The following is a 15578-nucleotide window of genomic DNA, read 5'->3' as shown; positions in this document are numbered from 1 at the left end:
ATCTCTTCAGAGCTCCACCCCGGGGAGGGTCCAAGGGCGGTCCCTACCCCCAAGCGACCCCGGCCTGCACCACCTCTCACTGTCTGCCTGTGCTGGACGTCGCACCGCTACATACCGGTGATTACTGAGAGGGCAGTTCTGCACGGGGGCTATTTATACACAGAATGCAAAGCAGCGGCTACAACTGCTGCTTGTTCCTCACCCGTGGCCAAAACCTTACCTTCATGTGTCCGCCTTGCTTTCTGCGCACAGTGACACAGGCACCCATCCAAGGACAAACACTGCAATATGACTAGCAGAGCCTCAGGTCGTCGCATTTAGTGAGCCGGGAGCGAGCCTCCACTGACAGCGGACGCCTGAGAGTTGCCCCCACTATCCAAACACCTACCACCAGCTGACACTCTGAACCCCCGCTGACACCTCCAAACCTCTGACACTTTTCAAAATTACAAACCCGGACTTCACCACACCTACTATCAGATGACACTTCTAAACCACCCCTGACACTTCCAGACTCTTTTAAATATACCAAATCTTAACTTCTCCATAACCCATAACATCTGACCACTAGTGACGCATTTGCGCTTCTCCACAGAAGGTATCTGTATGTCTCTGGTCCTGGATAGCTCCCCCACTTTTAATGGGGACTAAAATCTGCTTCCCTCCTTCGCCCCTCTCGTACAGCAGCAGCAGGGACTCAACCCTGGCCGAGAAGAGGTCCCAGCGCCTCGCCGCCTACACGGGCCCCTCACGGAACTCTGTTGGGTTCGGATGGAGATCCGAGGAGCTGCCGGTTCCTCAGCCTGTAATTAGCAAGCATCTCTTTATTAACGCCGCCATCAGTAGCACTAACGCATGCGTCAAGGAACACGGTGACCCCGCCTGAGAGAGCGTGTTTGAATGGCCGCATTTGCATATGAGCGTGTTAACATGGTCTGTCTCCAACCGCACAAACCACACGAGTGGGGGGTGCATGATTTTTTAAATACAATTATGTCTATTTTCTTTTGTTCTGCATTTTATTTCGGTATTAATGCAGATGCGATACTTTGGAAAAAATCAAGCCAGATTGAGAAATAGGTGGGTGAGTGGGTCCATATAGATGAGATTATAGCGACACAGACAGCTGAGAAAAATAAAGATAGCTGAAGTCCTGGGTAGACATGCACTACTTTCTCTCTTAAAAGTGAGAATGCTTGGAGTGATGGGCTTGGGGCGGAACACCTGCGTGGTTGCCTCTGCTGCACTCTCCGCCCCCTCCACCACTGGCCCAACCCCTCTTGTAGCAGCCGCTTCTCACAGATCAGTTGCTAAATGCCTGAGGGGCAGTTAGCCCTAGCGTGCGCACCAGCAGCTAATCCAGAGGAAAACAGCTCTGCCGGGGCTGGGTGGGGGTCACGAGGTATGAGCGTCTAAACTGATATGGACTGGGAGGCTGGTGCGAGCTTGCAGTGGACGCATTTAAAAACGTCTAATGGACATTTGCATTTCATTACCCCTAATGGGGAGTGACATATGGGTCCTTGAAGGGACGACATTAATGAGTGATGCAAAGACGGAGCCCTAAAACCCAGCTGGCAAGTGTCCGCGCAGTTTTTCTGAAGCCTTTATACTTTGCCACACACTCAACCACACACACAACCAAACACACACAACCACACACACACACAACCCCACACACACACACACAACCCCACACACACACAACCCCACACATACGACCACACACACACACACAAACACGCCTTCAGTGAATACTTTCACCAGACACAGACACCATCAGTCGTCAGTGCACGCTTTCACCGGGCACAAACACCACCAGCAGTCAGTGCACTATTTCACCGGGCACAAACACCACCAGCCGTCAGTGCATGCTTTCACCGGGCACAAACACCACCAGCCGTCAGTGCACGCTACCACAAGACACACACCACCAGACGCCAGTGCACGCTTTCACCAGGCACACACACACACCACCAACCGTCAGTGCACGCTTTCACAGGCACACACACACCACCAGCTGTCAGAGCACGCTTTCATCAGGCACACACACACCACCAGTCAGTACACGCTTCCACCAGGCACACACACACCACCATGCATCAGTGCACGCTTCCACCAGGCACACACACCACCAGCCGGCAGTGCGCACTTCCACCAGGCACACACACCACCAGCCATCAGAGCACAATTTCTACAGGCACACACACCACCAGCCATCAGTGCACACATCAACTGTTAACGCATCCACAATTAACTATTGTAGCAATCGCAGTATGGCGCACTTTACTTTTAAGCATATTCATCTAAAGCGCAGCATGCCAACATTGCTACAAAAATAAATACACATTTTTTTGGCCAACAATTTATAGACTTTTGTTGCAATTGGTGGTGCAATATTTAGCAATGCCAATAGCTCAAACTTAATTAATGCGAGACCTATTGCATTGCAAAAGCTTGTTTAGGAACTCTCCTCCCTTCTCATTTATTTATTCAAACTAAAGAATCTTCTCGTTTGTATGCATGAAAGGAAACGGCTGAAAGAATAGGTAAATACGGCTGCTGTAGCAACTTATGTAATTTTACACCTCCAGGGTCTGAGCCTACAAGTCGCTCTCCTTCACCAGCACTACATCCTAGCCAATGCAAGCACTGGGATGTAGAAATTTACTGGATAATGTGGTCAGAGCATGAAAATCGGCAGAAAATTCCTTTCTCAGACATCCAAGCTCTCGTTTCTTGGGTACTGTTTAAAGTGAGAAACCATGAGTATAGCTGAAGGAACTAAATACAAAAATTACTATGAGTAACTCACTCTTTTCAAACCCACCTAATGATGTACAATTTCTTACTTCTAAATAAGAGTAAACCTTTCAGAAGCAAAGAAGCCTACTTGGAAATTCTCTGGAGCGACTCAATCTGAGTCATGTCTGCCGTTTCCTGGAGGAAAGTGATGAAATGGATCCAGAGATCGACACTGAGCGGAATGAACTGCACTCCCTGTTCATATACCTGCAAAGCAGCATAACAAGAAGATAAATGTACATAAAAAACATATTATATGTCAATAGTAAATTCACAACTAGACAGCCAGAAATATGATCTAGAATTACAAAATATGATACAAATGATCTAACACCAACATTTCGGACTTTTTAACCATACAACAGTTGCACAGAAAACTTTTCCACAATGACAGGAATGATACAGCAAGGATTGTGGCTTCTGAATTTACAACGGACCATGACCTTTCACCAACAAAAGTAGCACAGCATGGTGGCCTCTCTCTACTCAGCATGAGTGCTGCTGATATGAAACTTGGCGACTTTGAACCACAACTTTCACTGAAGACCAAGTTACTTGGATTCACCTTGCACATCAATCTCACTCTCTGTCCACACACTTATTTAAAAAAAAAAAAGAGACTTCCTGGTACCATCTCTTCCTTCTAAGGAAGGTGAAACACTTTCTTCTAGAAAGCACCCTTAGAACTGATTTTCGATCCCTCCTGCTCTTGCATTTGGAAGGTAATAATGCTCTCCCCCTTGCATTTGGAATGTAATAATGCTCTCCCCTTTGCATTTGGAAGGTAATAATGCTCTCCCCCTTGGCATCTCAGACTTCACACTGCCCCCCTTAAGGGCATCTACACACCAAAGGATGTCTCATCCAGGGCCTGTGGGAATATATAACATCACTCCCATCCTGATGAAACTCCACTGGTTCCACTCGCCACCTGCATCATCTTAAAATCCAGCAGCTTCATTTACAAAGCCATCGCGACTAGTATCCCCCCCCCTCCCCTCCTGCCCCTTATCTTGCAGATAAGCTCACCATCTCTTGACTGGAAGTGTAATAAAGAAAAAACGAAGGCAGCGAGCCTTTTACATCTATACACCTAGGATGTGAAACAACCTTATCCATTATGATCTCACCAATGCTGCTCCAATTTAGGAAATAGTTGGGGTTGCTCCACTTTAAAGAACAGATCACAATGCAGTAACAGTACACTTCTGCTCTCAGAACTATGCAACCTGTCCTTTCAGTTGTTAAATGTAAGCTTGCCTTTAACTCTGTACAGGACTATGTTGCCTTTTGGTCAGGTTCACGCTATACAAATTACACAAACTTCTATACATACTGCTGAGATACGTGTACAAATACATGTGAATAAATACACACTGCTAGAAATCGGCAGGTGGGAAAGAAATTGTTTGCAGACTCCCAAGCATTCATTTACAGGTCACACATACGTAACAAAGAAGGGTGACCTAAGAACTGATCCAGACCCTTGCACAATCCTTACCTGCTCAGCTTCTTTCAAGTAGCCAAATCGCCGCTCCATGTCAGCATATTTCTTCCAGTATCCATAGCAGTAAGGATAGCGGGTGAAAAATGCATTGTAGGCTTTTCTGGAAGCCACAATGCTATTCTGAAAAAAATAAAAGTTTAAAAACTTTTAAGATCATGTCACATGGCTGAACAGGAAAATAATGTATGCAAGTTCCCCGAAATTGCATATATGTTCCCTTACTTACGGTTATTGCAGAGACCGGGTCTCGAAACAAACCTGTTTTTTTACCTAGTCGCCTAGGATTCTCGCCCTCGCTCACTCCTTTACTCAAATTCTGCTCCACAGCAGCAAGCAAGACAAATGCTTAGAATATTTTATCGAACTAGACATAATGACCAAGTCTAAATCCAGGATACAGTAAACTATAGCTTCCACAGACAAACTAACAGCATTGAATAACAGACTACATGACAAACTTTCCAGAGATTTTTTTTTACTGTGGCATATAAAAACCTTTATTCAGAACAGTAATTTTTCTTGGCGTGTACCCATATCCTAGAGAATGTGCCACTGCTTTAATAGTAGGCTCAGTGAGCTTCTAAATACTTTTCATTAACTACTGAAAGCAATAAGGAATAGTATTATTTTGTAATAACTGTGTGCAACAGTTTATTTTCGAAACACAATAGCTACAGCACAGCCCCTCGTTCCAATGCATTGCACTTGAGGCAAAAATATAGTGAACCTGGAAGCACAATTTACAAAAGATCTCATTTGATGTCCTTTTACCGGATAGTGAGTAAATAGTTAACTTCCTAAAAATGCTACTTTTGTTTACCCATTACTTTTAACACAATATATGTGGAGACATGAAATAAAAAAAGTACATACATGTCTAAGGTAACAACCTACCTCCTTTTCAACATACTCCAACAAGTTGGTCCACGCTGTGAAATCAAACGGGTTCTCCTGTGCTGCTTTCCAGTGCTTCTCAAACTCCACTGAATATGGAAAGGAACCATCATCTGACTCAACCCCAAGACTAAGTGTGGCTCCATGGTTGAGATAGCTGGTATATGCAGATGTGCCATTGCAAACTTCCGTTACCACACTCTGCTGCTGGTTGTTAGTGATGGCTTTTGTAGCTAGTATGCCCTGGCCTGTTACAAGGATAAAAAGACAAATGCCAACTTAAACATTCACCATCCCTGCCACATCTTAACCTACTCAACCTTTACCCGACTGTACCATAATTAATTCTTAAAACATTACCTATATGACTATCAATCCAACTCTGCAAGCATCCCCACTGATGTACCTCACTGTAAATGTTGCGCTCTTCTAGCACTAGTTCTCTGTGATGCCCTTCTTAGCCACCCCGATACACCCCTTTTCACTTTCACTCCTCTGAGCTAAAGCCTGGAATTCAGCATTCCTCCAGAACAAAGCATAAAGGCTATGCAATACACTATGGCAGTTACTAACATACCTGTAGCCTATACCCATATCTGAAACCTTTATCTAACTAATGAGTTTCAGAACTGTACTAAGGCATAACCTAATACATGATTGCAATCACCTCCAAAATGCTGCTGATCATAACATTGGCACATATATGGGGAGTCCAGGTGTCTCCAACCAGTTGACTGCAGCTACCAGTAGCTCAAAGACACCTTCGGAGTAGCTCCCAGCCTTGAGTTCATTTTCAAATAAGTTAAAGGAAGGCTGTGTTTATTCTACATTACCATCAGATACCAGGGCCTAATAAAGAGCAGTGATGGAATCAGATTTATGAGCCAGGGTCAGGCGCAGAATCTAGAAACTGAGGTATTTAACTCTTAAATAAAAGTCATTGTCAAATCAATATTGGAGCATGAGAGCAAAATTATGCTTCTGAATGTTTTTAAAAGGTAGAAAATTAAAATGAAGACTTAATAATTAAGCTAACTTTTCACTTTAATTTTCTCCCATTTCAAAGTGCGTATTTACAAATAGCAGGCCTCTTGCTCCCGGTGGCCAGTAAACACTGTGCCATATTTATAATTGAAAAATACAGTCTTCTTTTTTTAATGGGAGAAATTTAAAGTGAAGAAAAATATTTCTATGAAACATTAAGTCTTAACGTTTTTCTCCACTTACGTTTAAGCCAATTACTTCCCAATATTTTATGAAGCATGTTACTTTCGCTATAAATTCCTCCCATTTCAACAAATGGCTGTATTTTTCTGTTGTAAATATGGCACTGTGTCTACAGGCTAATGGGTGCAAGATGCCTGATGTTTGTAAAAGCAAAAGAGAAATGGGACAACATTTAAATGAGTTTTATGGAATCCATATAATCATGAAATTAACTCTTGAGTTTAATTTACTCCCATTTCAAAGTGTCACATTAACACACAGTAGGAATCTTGATCCCGGTGGCTAGCAAACACAATGCCAGATTTATAACTGAAAAATGCTGCCATTTTTAGATCTTGTGCCTAGTGTTGCAGTGCGCAGTACTGCTCGCGCAGCAAGAGACCTCTTGTATGGGGTTCTGAAAGCTGACCACACACTTGTGCGTGTGGTTTTGCTTTCGCCGGCTGCCATTGGCTTTAGCGTGCATTTTTTTATAAACTACATCACATAATTGGGCTAAGGCGGGCGCATGTCCCACCTTTGCTCCGCCCAGTCCCACCGGTGTCTGTTACGCACATCAGTCTGTAACGCAGTTATTCTAGCCAGAGCAGACAGATTCACTCGAACTGCTCATTTGACATCGAAGCGATTACATGAGGTATTACCCTCGGTAACGATCGCCCCATTTTGGGCCAAATCAAGCCTTCTGGATTCATTCCTACCTTTGTGACTACATCGCGCTCCATCCCTAAGCGCCCCCACCTTGACTACATTCATTGGCCAGTCGCTTGTACCAGTGAACCCGGTTGGGTTCCCTGTGAGTACTATTACTTCACCTTCACGCACAGGGTTGACACAGCACACCACACGTGACCTTCACTGTATATAGCAGATGTCCCCCTACCATTGGTCCTGATGAGACCCTCTATTCACCACAGGGTCGAAACGCCTTTGACGATAAAAAGGAAACCGAACCTTGCAAACAGCGGTTATGATTGTGTAAAGTGGCTGTATATCTCTCCTGTACATATTCAGAACGGCCGCTTTCCTTGAAAACAATAATTGCACAGAAACCTTGTAAATACAGTCACCAGTAATCACTCAATTGTTCTTTTGGTTCTTCATATATACACTGGGGACACTTTTTGCACTGAAATATTCTTGTAAATGTATATATCTTGATTTATTTATGTAAATAGAATTGCATTATCAGAATTCTTCGCTGTGATCCTCCTTTTCTCTCTTTGACATCCCATACAACCCTCGTTTATTAATGCTATTATGCTCTAATGTTACCATACAAAGTGATTATATTACTCCACTGGAACCTCTGTTTCCTATATAAAATATATAATATAAACGCGCATCAGCGCGGCACAGACAACAGGCTCCCTCAGCCCGCTCCTCTGTGGTGTGCGTGCACCACTGGTTTCATTTCAGCATGGAAGGGGCGGGGGAGGCGCTGCTGGAACCGTCTCTGCGCCTGTGGTACTGTAGTTCCCAGGGGGTTGGGGCAGGCTGCCTCTGCTTCCTCACACACTGGAGACAGCGCACCATGCACACTGGGGACTCTACGTGTTCGAGCAAGGCGGCAAATACATGGGGACAGTCGTGCTCTGTGCACAAGGCTATTCTTCATGCATGTTGACCCCCCGCCCGCATAAGAGGAAGATGTGGGGGGGTTGGCCTGCACATGGGATCTGTCACTATTAGTAAACTACTCGCCATTGCTTGTTTAGGAAGCACCACTATGCGTGTACATGTACCACTAACAGCCTTTCCCCATGCAACTGTTCCTTTAAACTGTGTCTTCTTTCCCTGTACAGGAGACAATGGTGACTGCATGCCGAGGTAGGTCTGTGTGTGTTCTTGTGCCAGGAGCTGTTCTCTCTGTTCGCGGGGTGTCTCTGGCATGCGCTCACCGTGCCGCCGAGCCCGGTTGTTATGACATGGTGGGCAACCTCTGTGGTTCTCCTCTTCCAGTCAGCACTGACTGAATGACTAGGGATAATTTGCATTGCACCAAAGACGTGCACGTCAACGGCGACTGTGTGGTGTGGGCTGGACTTGCTAGCTGCTGCTTTCTTCGTGCACTCCGAGGCACACCTCCCATTCACCAGGCTCTATTTAGCACTGAGCAGCCCGCGCTGGACACTTGCAGCTACACAAGGGAAAACGCATAGGACGAGAAGCATAAAACAAACCTCGGGCTGTCAGCATGGCGGGCTTTACAGCTTGAATGAACACGCCACAGCTATATGCAGACCGGACAGCTTATCAACACGCTCCCAAAAGCACACAAACACACTACGTGGATGGGAAAGTACATTTCAACGATCGTTGGGACGTAAACATAGCACGTAATAGTAATTTACAGACCAGAACACCAAACACACTCCATAGACAAGGACATCGAACTTCACAGGAAAGAACACCACAGGTCGAACTAGCGCTATATAAACTTTCAAAATAAATAAATGTAATGGACGCCTAAGGCCATGTACATAGGGTAGAACTGGGTAGAATGGGCTTGTGTGAAGGGTCTCTTCAGTTGCATAGGGAATGTTTAGGTGGGAAGAGGGTTCTGTAAACAACTATGGAGGTTCATCAGAGCTGGAATGAAGGCGGAACCCACCAGATCCCCGGTCCAACAGAGATTAGTCAGCCAGATCGGGGATCAATTGGGCCCCAGTGAAATTTGCTGACATGGTCTCGGTGTAAATTGACAACACGTGGGCACAATTCAGCTGCCTCCGCCTGTTCTCTGCCTGGCAATAAGGTGGCTTTTTACGACCTCTTCTGTCTTGGGCGCAAAACGAAGGGCAATATAAAGGGCCATCAGCCCTCTTTTTGTTGGAGTACAGTCCTGTCTGGGAGCTATCTGCAGCCTTACACATAGGTGCCAATGCACCCTGTGAAACAAAGCCACACAGCTTGCTATCACCTCACGAGTACTTAAGAGAAACTTAAGACATTTAGAGTCAGGTTTTTGACTTTGTGCAACCCACCCCCTGTGAAAGAGCTATGCATGCGCTGTAAAAGTGTCACATGCATCCTTATGTGTGAGTATTTACACGAACAACAATTTAAATGGCACTCACTAATTTGTTGTATTTAATATTTTTATAGCGCTAACCATCCCACTGTAAGGTGTCAGAGCACTTTACATCGCACGTATACATTATACATTGACAATAAATCATGCAACTGTGTAACATAAATCAATGTACAGGGTGTTACATAAGACGATAAGGGTTATCAGGGTTAGAAGTCACACATCAGCTTCAATGTTTGGGATTAGGAGCTAAGATTGTATGGCAAGGGAAAACAAAGTCCGGATTTAAAACGTAGCATAGTGCTTGGCGTTCGCTCTTCTTACTACCCAAAGATACCTTTTTAGTAGCCTTATCATAACAAATTGAGGAAAATAAATACAGTTTTCAACCCATGGCCTGCAGTTTACGTGCAGCCTTTGTTGCCGGTTCACTGCTCGCCATATCATGGCTCTCCGCCATGATATGGGCAGTGGAGATGCAACTCTAAATATGCTCAGTGGCACCACCAGAATATTCCTGCCCCTTTCCACTGTGGCACAGCTGCAGGATCTGGCATCCCGACAGAGGCAGCAGTCCAACTGCCACACTCGAAATACGGCAGATGACAGCATCTAACATTCCTCACCATATATGGTACACCGGAAACTTTTTATTACCGATTGTATTCTGTATATAACCCCAATCGAATGCAAGTTGAGACAGTCCTCAGACCTGGTGCCTGTAACTCTTTTCCCAACCGAACTGTTTAATTAAACAAATTGTTCCTGTTATGCAAAATACATCGTCTTCTGTTCTTTAAGGAATCCTACTTCAAGCAACATTTTAGCGAACCAGATAGGAGGATAGGGACCTCGTACCAGACTGAAGCCGAAGGAAGGTGACTCTGCCAGGACTGATTCACATTTTCCCAACGAGAAATGTGGGTAGAAAGAGCAATTGATTGAAAGTTCTGCTGAATCCCCGGGGCGGAGGTCTGTCCTGAAGCAGCTGTCACAAAGGGTAAGAGACTACATTTGAAACTAAAATATAGTCTAAAGCATTTGGCGTAAGGCAAACTAGGGAGAAGTGTAAAAAGATAACCTGAGCACCCTGCAACTGACGGGATCTGGCAGATCACCTATTTTATATTTCCTAACTGTATCAGTCATATGGCGGCTCTGAGGAGTCCCCACAGAAGTCACCTTTGTTCAATAGTTGACGCTATCTAAGGTGAATATAGTGTAATAATGTGTATAGCCCTTGATAACTCCCTTGACGCAAATTTTTGGGACATAGCTATCCTCATTCGGCGGAGTTCACACCTCAGTCTCATAGTTTTTTAGTTCAACGGTTTCCCAGTTCTAGAGCAGTTTCTTAACACCCATATAGTATCTGGAAGGAGTGTGGGAGGTGCATCTAGCTTGACCCTGAGCGATACAGGGCGGAATTCGGATAGGGAAAATTTGGACCCAGGAAACTGAGCGTAACTCGTTATTACTGTTATTACTAAATGGTTTCTATGATTACCACCTAGGAGCGGAAAGTGGCAGACTATCCAGTTCACTTAGGAACATATTACACGCTAGTCTACTCTTGCTAGAAGGATAGTATGTGATGAACGTACTAATTTTTTGACAACGTAATTTTTTCTGTCAACAATTATTGAAATGTATTATTGTTTGTGATGATATTGCATTAATTGCCTTTGAAAACTGTATTGTGTGAAAATTTAAGATTGTGCAGATACTATTCTAACATTGCATATTCGCCCTGTGTTACAATACGACATATGCAGTCTTATCTTGTTTTATTGAAACACTAGTTCGAACAGTCTGATGTAAAAATTGTAAGCACTGTGCTCATAATAAGTATTGCCCCCGCGATTCAACAAACAAAACTAAGAAAATGACATTTGAATTGTGTTATCTAAATTACAAAAATTGCCATGAATTCCCTACTACAGCATATGGAGACTAAGTTCCCCAATCAGATCAAAAGACTGCAGTTTCGCCAAGACTGGCATTTACACACAAAGGCACACACATTTCCCTAGCCTAAGGGGGAGAACATATGACACAAATATAATTGAGAACACTAAAACATACATAACATGTGCACAAGGCTACCCACGCCAAGGGGCATATTTTGGACCAGGTCTGGACCTCTAACATAGAAATTGCACCTCCTTTAGTTTCCCCCTGCACTTGGTCTGATCATTATTGTATTTCTTTTACTATGTCCTATACTCCTCCCACTATGTCGCCCCCGGCCGGCAATTTCTTGGCCAGAAACTGGAAACGGGCTAACTTGGACGATTTCCATGCATTCCTTACAGCCACCTCCCCCAATGAACAGGCCCCTATCTCTCTTCAGGCTTCTAACCTTGACCACTAGCTGAAAGTAGCCAGTGACAAGGTGGCCCCTTTGAAAAGAATCTTACTTAAACGCCCCCACGACGCCAAACGCTGGTTTTCTGACGATCTAAAAAAGAAAAAACTGGCACTCAGACAGGCAGAGCGCTGTTGGCGGTGACCCTATGCTTCCAAGGAGAGAGCGGTTTATGTAGCCCTGTTAAAAAATTATAAAGATTCCATTCTCCAGACCAAATCTGCTTACTTCTCTCAAAAAATCACAAATTCATCCACGAAGGCTAAAGACATTTTCTCAATTGTCAATGAGCTTGTACAACCCGACAGGGTGACTGCTAAATCTGTCCCCTCACAAACACTATGTGACTCATTGAACTCGTTCTTCATTGACAAACTTACCCTCATCAAGAATAATATCCCCATCCCCACTCCCCCTTCCACCTCCCCCGTATTCAGTAAAAAAAACTTCAAGTTTGATCAAATCCCCCTGATCTCTAGAGAAGAATTCCTGACCCTACTGAGCAAAGTGGGATCTGGTTCCCCTAATGACCACTGTCCCCCTCATATTTTGAAAGAGGCCTTTATTACCTGCCCTGACCCGCCGCTTTCACTTCTTAACAACTCCCTTAAATCAGGCACTGTCCCGGATATCTTTAAATGCGCTGTAGTTGTCCCTATACTAAAGAAACCCAATGCAGATCCTTCGGTGCTGAGCAATTTTCGTCCTATTTCTCTGCTCCCCTACCTCAGTAAAATACTAGAGGCTCACGTTACGAACTGCCTCAGCTCATTTATTGAGCATTCCCAGTTTCTTGACCCTCGGCAAGCGGGTTTTAGGCCTGCTCACTCCACGGAATCTGTCATTCTGGCAGTCATGGATGAGCTTAGGAGAGGAACTGATAAAAACATCACCCAGGCCCTGGTGCTTCTGGATCTTTCGGCGGCTTTTGACACTGTCGAACAAGAGCTTCTGATCGGCCGTGTCAGCAACGCCGGCATTCAGGCCCTGGCCCTTAAGTGGATCACCTCCTTTCTAGATGGGCGCTCCCAGGCAGTCCGTTTGGGCAACTTCTCGGCGGTGCGAGAAAGTGCCATCTCTCTTGCCTTGGTATGCCCCCACTTTTTTAGGTCTCGTGACCTATCAATGCGAGCAAGCGCATTGAGGGAGCGAGAATTCAAGTGCTCAAAACAATCGTGAAACCAAGGGTTTCGTTCGTGCGGTTTTCTTTAAGTTCACGTGAATCACGTGAGCAAACAAGCACGCGCATTCACGGCCGCACAGCACATCAAAGGGCTTCGCCCAGCGTGCGCTCTGCGGCTTCTCCTCCCCTAACACGCTGGCATTCACGGCCGCACAGCACATCAAAGGGCTTCGCCCAGCGTGCGCTCTGCGGCTTCTCCTCCCCTATCACGCTATCTCAGCTCTCCTGCCCCCATCCGGCTTCCCTCCGGCCACTCTCTAATTACCCACAGCCACTTTTACCCAAGTATTTTCTTTATATCACAATACCGACAGCATTGTGCTTCTACGTTTTTCATGCTTTGTGAAACTTTATTTAAGTCACACCCGTAGAGACTGTTACATCTGCACATTTTTTTATTTAAGTCACACCCGTAGAGACTGTTACATCTGCACATTTTTATCACATGTATTTGGCCATGTGTTTTTTTTAAATGTTTTCCTTTGGAAACTAACCATACAAAACGTCGCTGCACCACTATTCGTTTTATAAAGACGAAATGGTGTTTTCTCCTTCCTTCTCTAGTAGGTTAAAACGTGCACCTCGCATGGTATGCGGTTCTTTTTTAAAGGATCGCCCTTGGCCATTTACTACTTAATAACCATCCTGTGTAACAGGAGCTGCAGCATGTCTTCACGTGTCGGGACAGGTTTGTCAGGCTGCCCTCACGCCCGCACTTTACTCGTGGAATGCTTCTGTTTTTGGTCTCATGGACGCCCATGACTTTGTCTGGTTGCAGCAGACTCGGCCACAGTGGGGCAGCCTCGAAGTGATGGGCAGCTCTCAGAACGCCTGCATCCAGAGGCCGCGTGCCAGCTGTCCATAGGAGCTGAAGCGATAAGACAGCCAGAGAGGCGATGGCAGGGGCGAGGCTAATCGGGGCGAGGCTAATCGCCCTGCTAGAGCAAGAAGGATGCACTGCATTCTACGAGACCTACTGGCAACGCCAGTGCTTGTTCTGAACTGCTGAAGTGCTTTGACTGAGTGTGCCCTGGGTGCCTGCCAATCAGGTACCCAGGGCCTATGTTCCTTCCCCATAAACTATGCAGAAACGAAGTACCCAATTGGCATCTCTGGCCACCTGTCAGCCCCTAGTAAATGGTACCCCAGGTACCCGCATGGTGACCAGAGAAGACCCCTGAGGGCTGCAGCACTGATTGTGCCACCCTCAGGGGCCCTGTACCCTGGCACCCACACACTGCCTTGGCAGGCTGAGTGCCTAAGTACAGAACCAAAACAAGAGTCGACATGGCACACACCACAGAACCCACTGCCCTGGCATACCTCAGTCACCCCTCCAGCTGGGTGCCAGAGGTGAGGGCACAGGTGCATGAGCCCTGTGCCCCTACAGTACCCAGGACCATTCCTGGGCACTGTAAGTGCAGTGACGCCATTAAGAGTATATGGTGCTGGGAGGTTGTCATTACGAACTCCACCGCATCATAATGGCTACACTGAAGACTGACAAGTTTGGTATCAAACTTCTCAGCACATAAAACCCGCACTGATGCCAGTGTGGGATTTAATGTAACATGCATGAGAGGGCATCTTAGAGATGCCCTCCAAAACCAGAACCTACCATCCACGTCTGGGCTGAGTGGCTGCATAGGCTGCCACACAGCAGACATGTTGCTGGACCCCTGGGCGGAGAGCCCCCCGCTCTCCTGGGTCTGCAACAAAGCACATCCTGGGCGAGGTGCTATGTCTCCTCCCCCAGGATGGACAGGGTAAGCTTCAAAGGCATACCCCCTCTGAGAGCTTTTCCAGACTATTTGCTGTACCCAGCAACCAGCCCCCCACCAGTCCTACCCCCATTCTGGCGGGAAGACTGGCGAGAAAAACTAAGTCAGGAAGGGGGGTGTGCCAACCTGTGCCAACTCCACCCCTCAGGTGGGAGAGGCGAGGTGAAGCACGACCCCGGGCTCCGGCCATCTTGTAGATGGGGAGCCCTGCCCAATCCCAGCTAGGCTCCTGCCCCCCTCCCACAGGAGAGGAGCAGGCCAGGGGGTGTACTCACCCCAGGACAGGGACCCATTGGTCCCTGCCCTTGCCCTACCTGTAACGCCCCTAAAATTAGTATTTAGGGGTCCCTGAACCTATGAAAGAAGATCAAGAAGAGGAAGACCCACCGTGCAGCTGCTAACAACAGACAACAACAACTGACTTGGCCCCAGCCCTACCGGCCTGTTGATCCTGGAACCTGCTCCTGCCTAAAACCCGCGACCTCCGCGGACAGCAACCTTGGGACACCCAGAGGACCGGCCTGCCTTGACCCTCTCGACGATTGGGACTCCCATCAGCAGAGACTCTGCTGCCCCAACCCACCTGGTGCCCACCAGGAAGCTCCGGACCAGCCTACTCTGCACCTGCCGAGCCCAGGCCGGGCCAACCTGAACCAAGACCACGAGGACGTCCCCCCGGCGACTGGGACCCGAAGTCCAGTGCCCAAAGACCCTCCTCGACGAACCAGCCGACGCCTGCAGACTCAGAACCAGGGGTCACCCCAACCGTAACCAGCCGA

The 15578-nt window shown here is 46.5% G+C and overlaps 1 protein-coding gene across 1 annotated transcript in view; it reads right to left on the bottom strand.

Annotated features, from left to right (window-relative positions):
• LOC144781776 (uncharacterized) overlaps positions 1–15578 on the bottom strand; it is a 660484-nt gene that overhangs the window by 555006 nt on the left and 89900 nt on the right. Inside the window, exons 2-4 of the mRNA XM_078660772.1 lie at positions 5207–5454; positions 4307–4432; positions 2894–3012 (exon numbers count right to left, since the gene is read on the bottom strand). Of these exons, the coding sequence (XP_078516898.1) occupies positions 2894–3012; positions 4307–4432; positions 5207–5454 (493 nt within the window). The remainder of the gene's footprint in view (positions 1–2893; positions 3013–4306; positions 4433–5206; positions 5455–15578) is intronic.

Source organism: Lissotriton helveticus, chromosome 9 (assembly GCF_964261635.1).
Source record: "Lissotriton helveticus chromosome 9, aLisHel1.1, whole genome shotgun sequence".
Taxonomy (NCBI): domain Eukaryota; kingdom Metazoa; phylum Chordata; class Amphibia; order Caudata; family Salamandridae; genus Lissotriton; species Lissotriton helveticus.
Note: the sequence above shows the minus strand (reverse complement) of the source record. Positions and strands in the feature narration are given on the sequence as shown.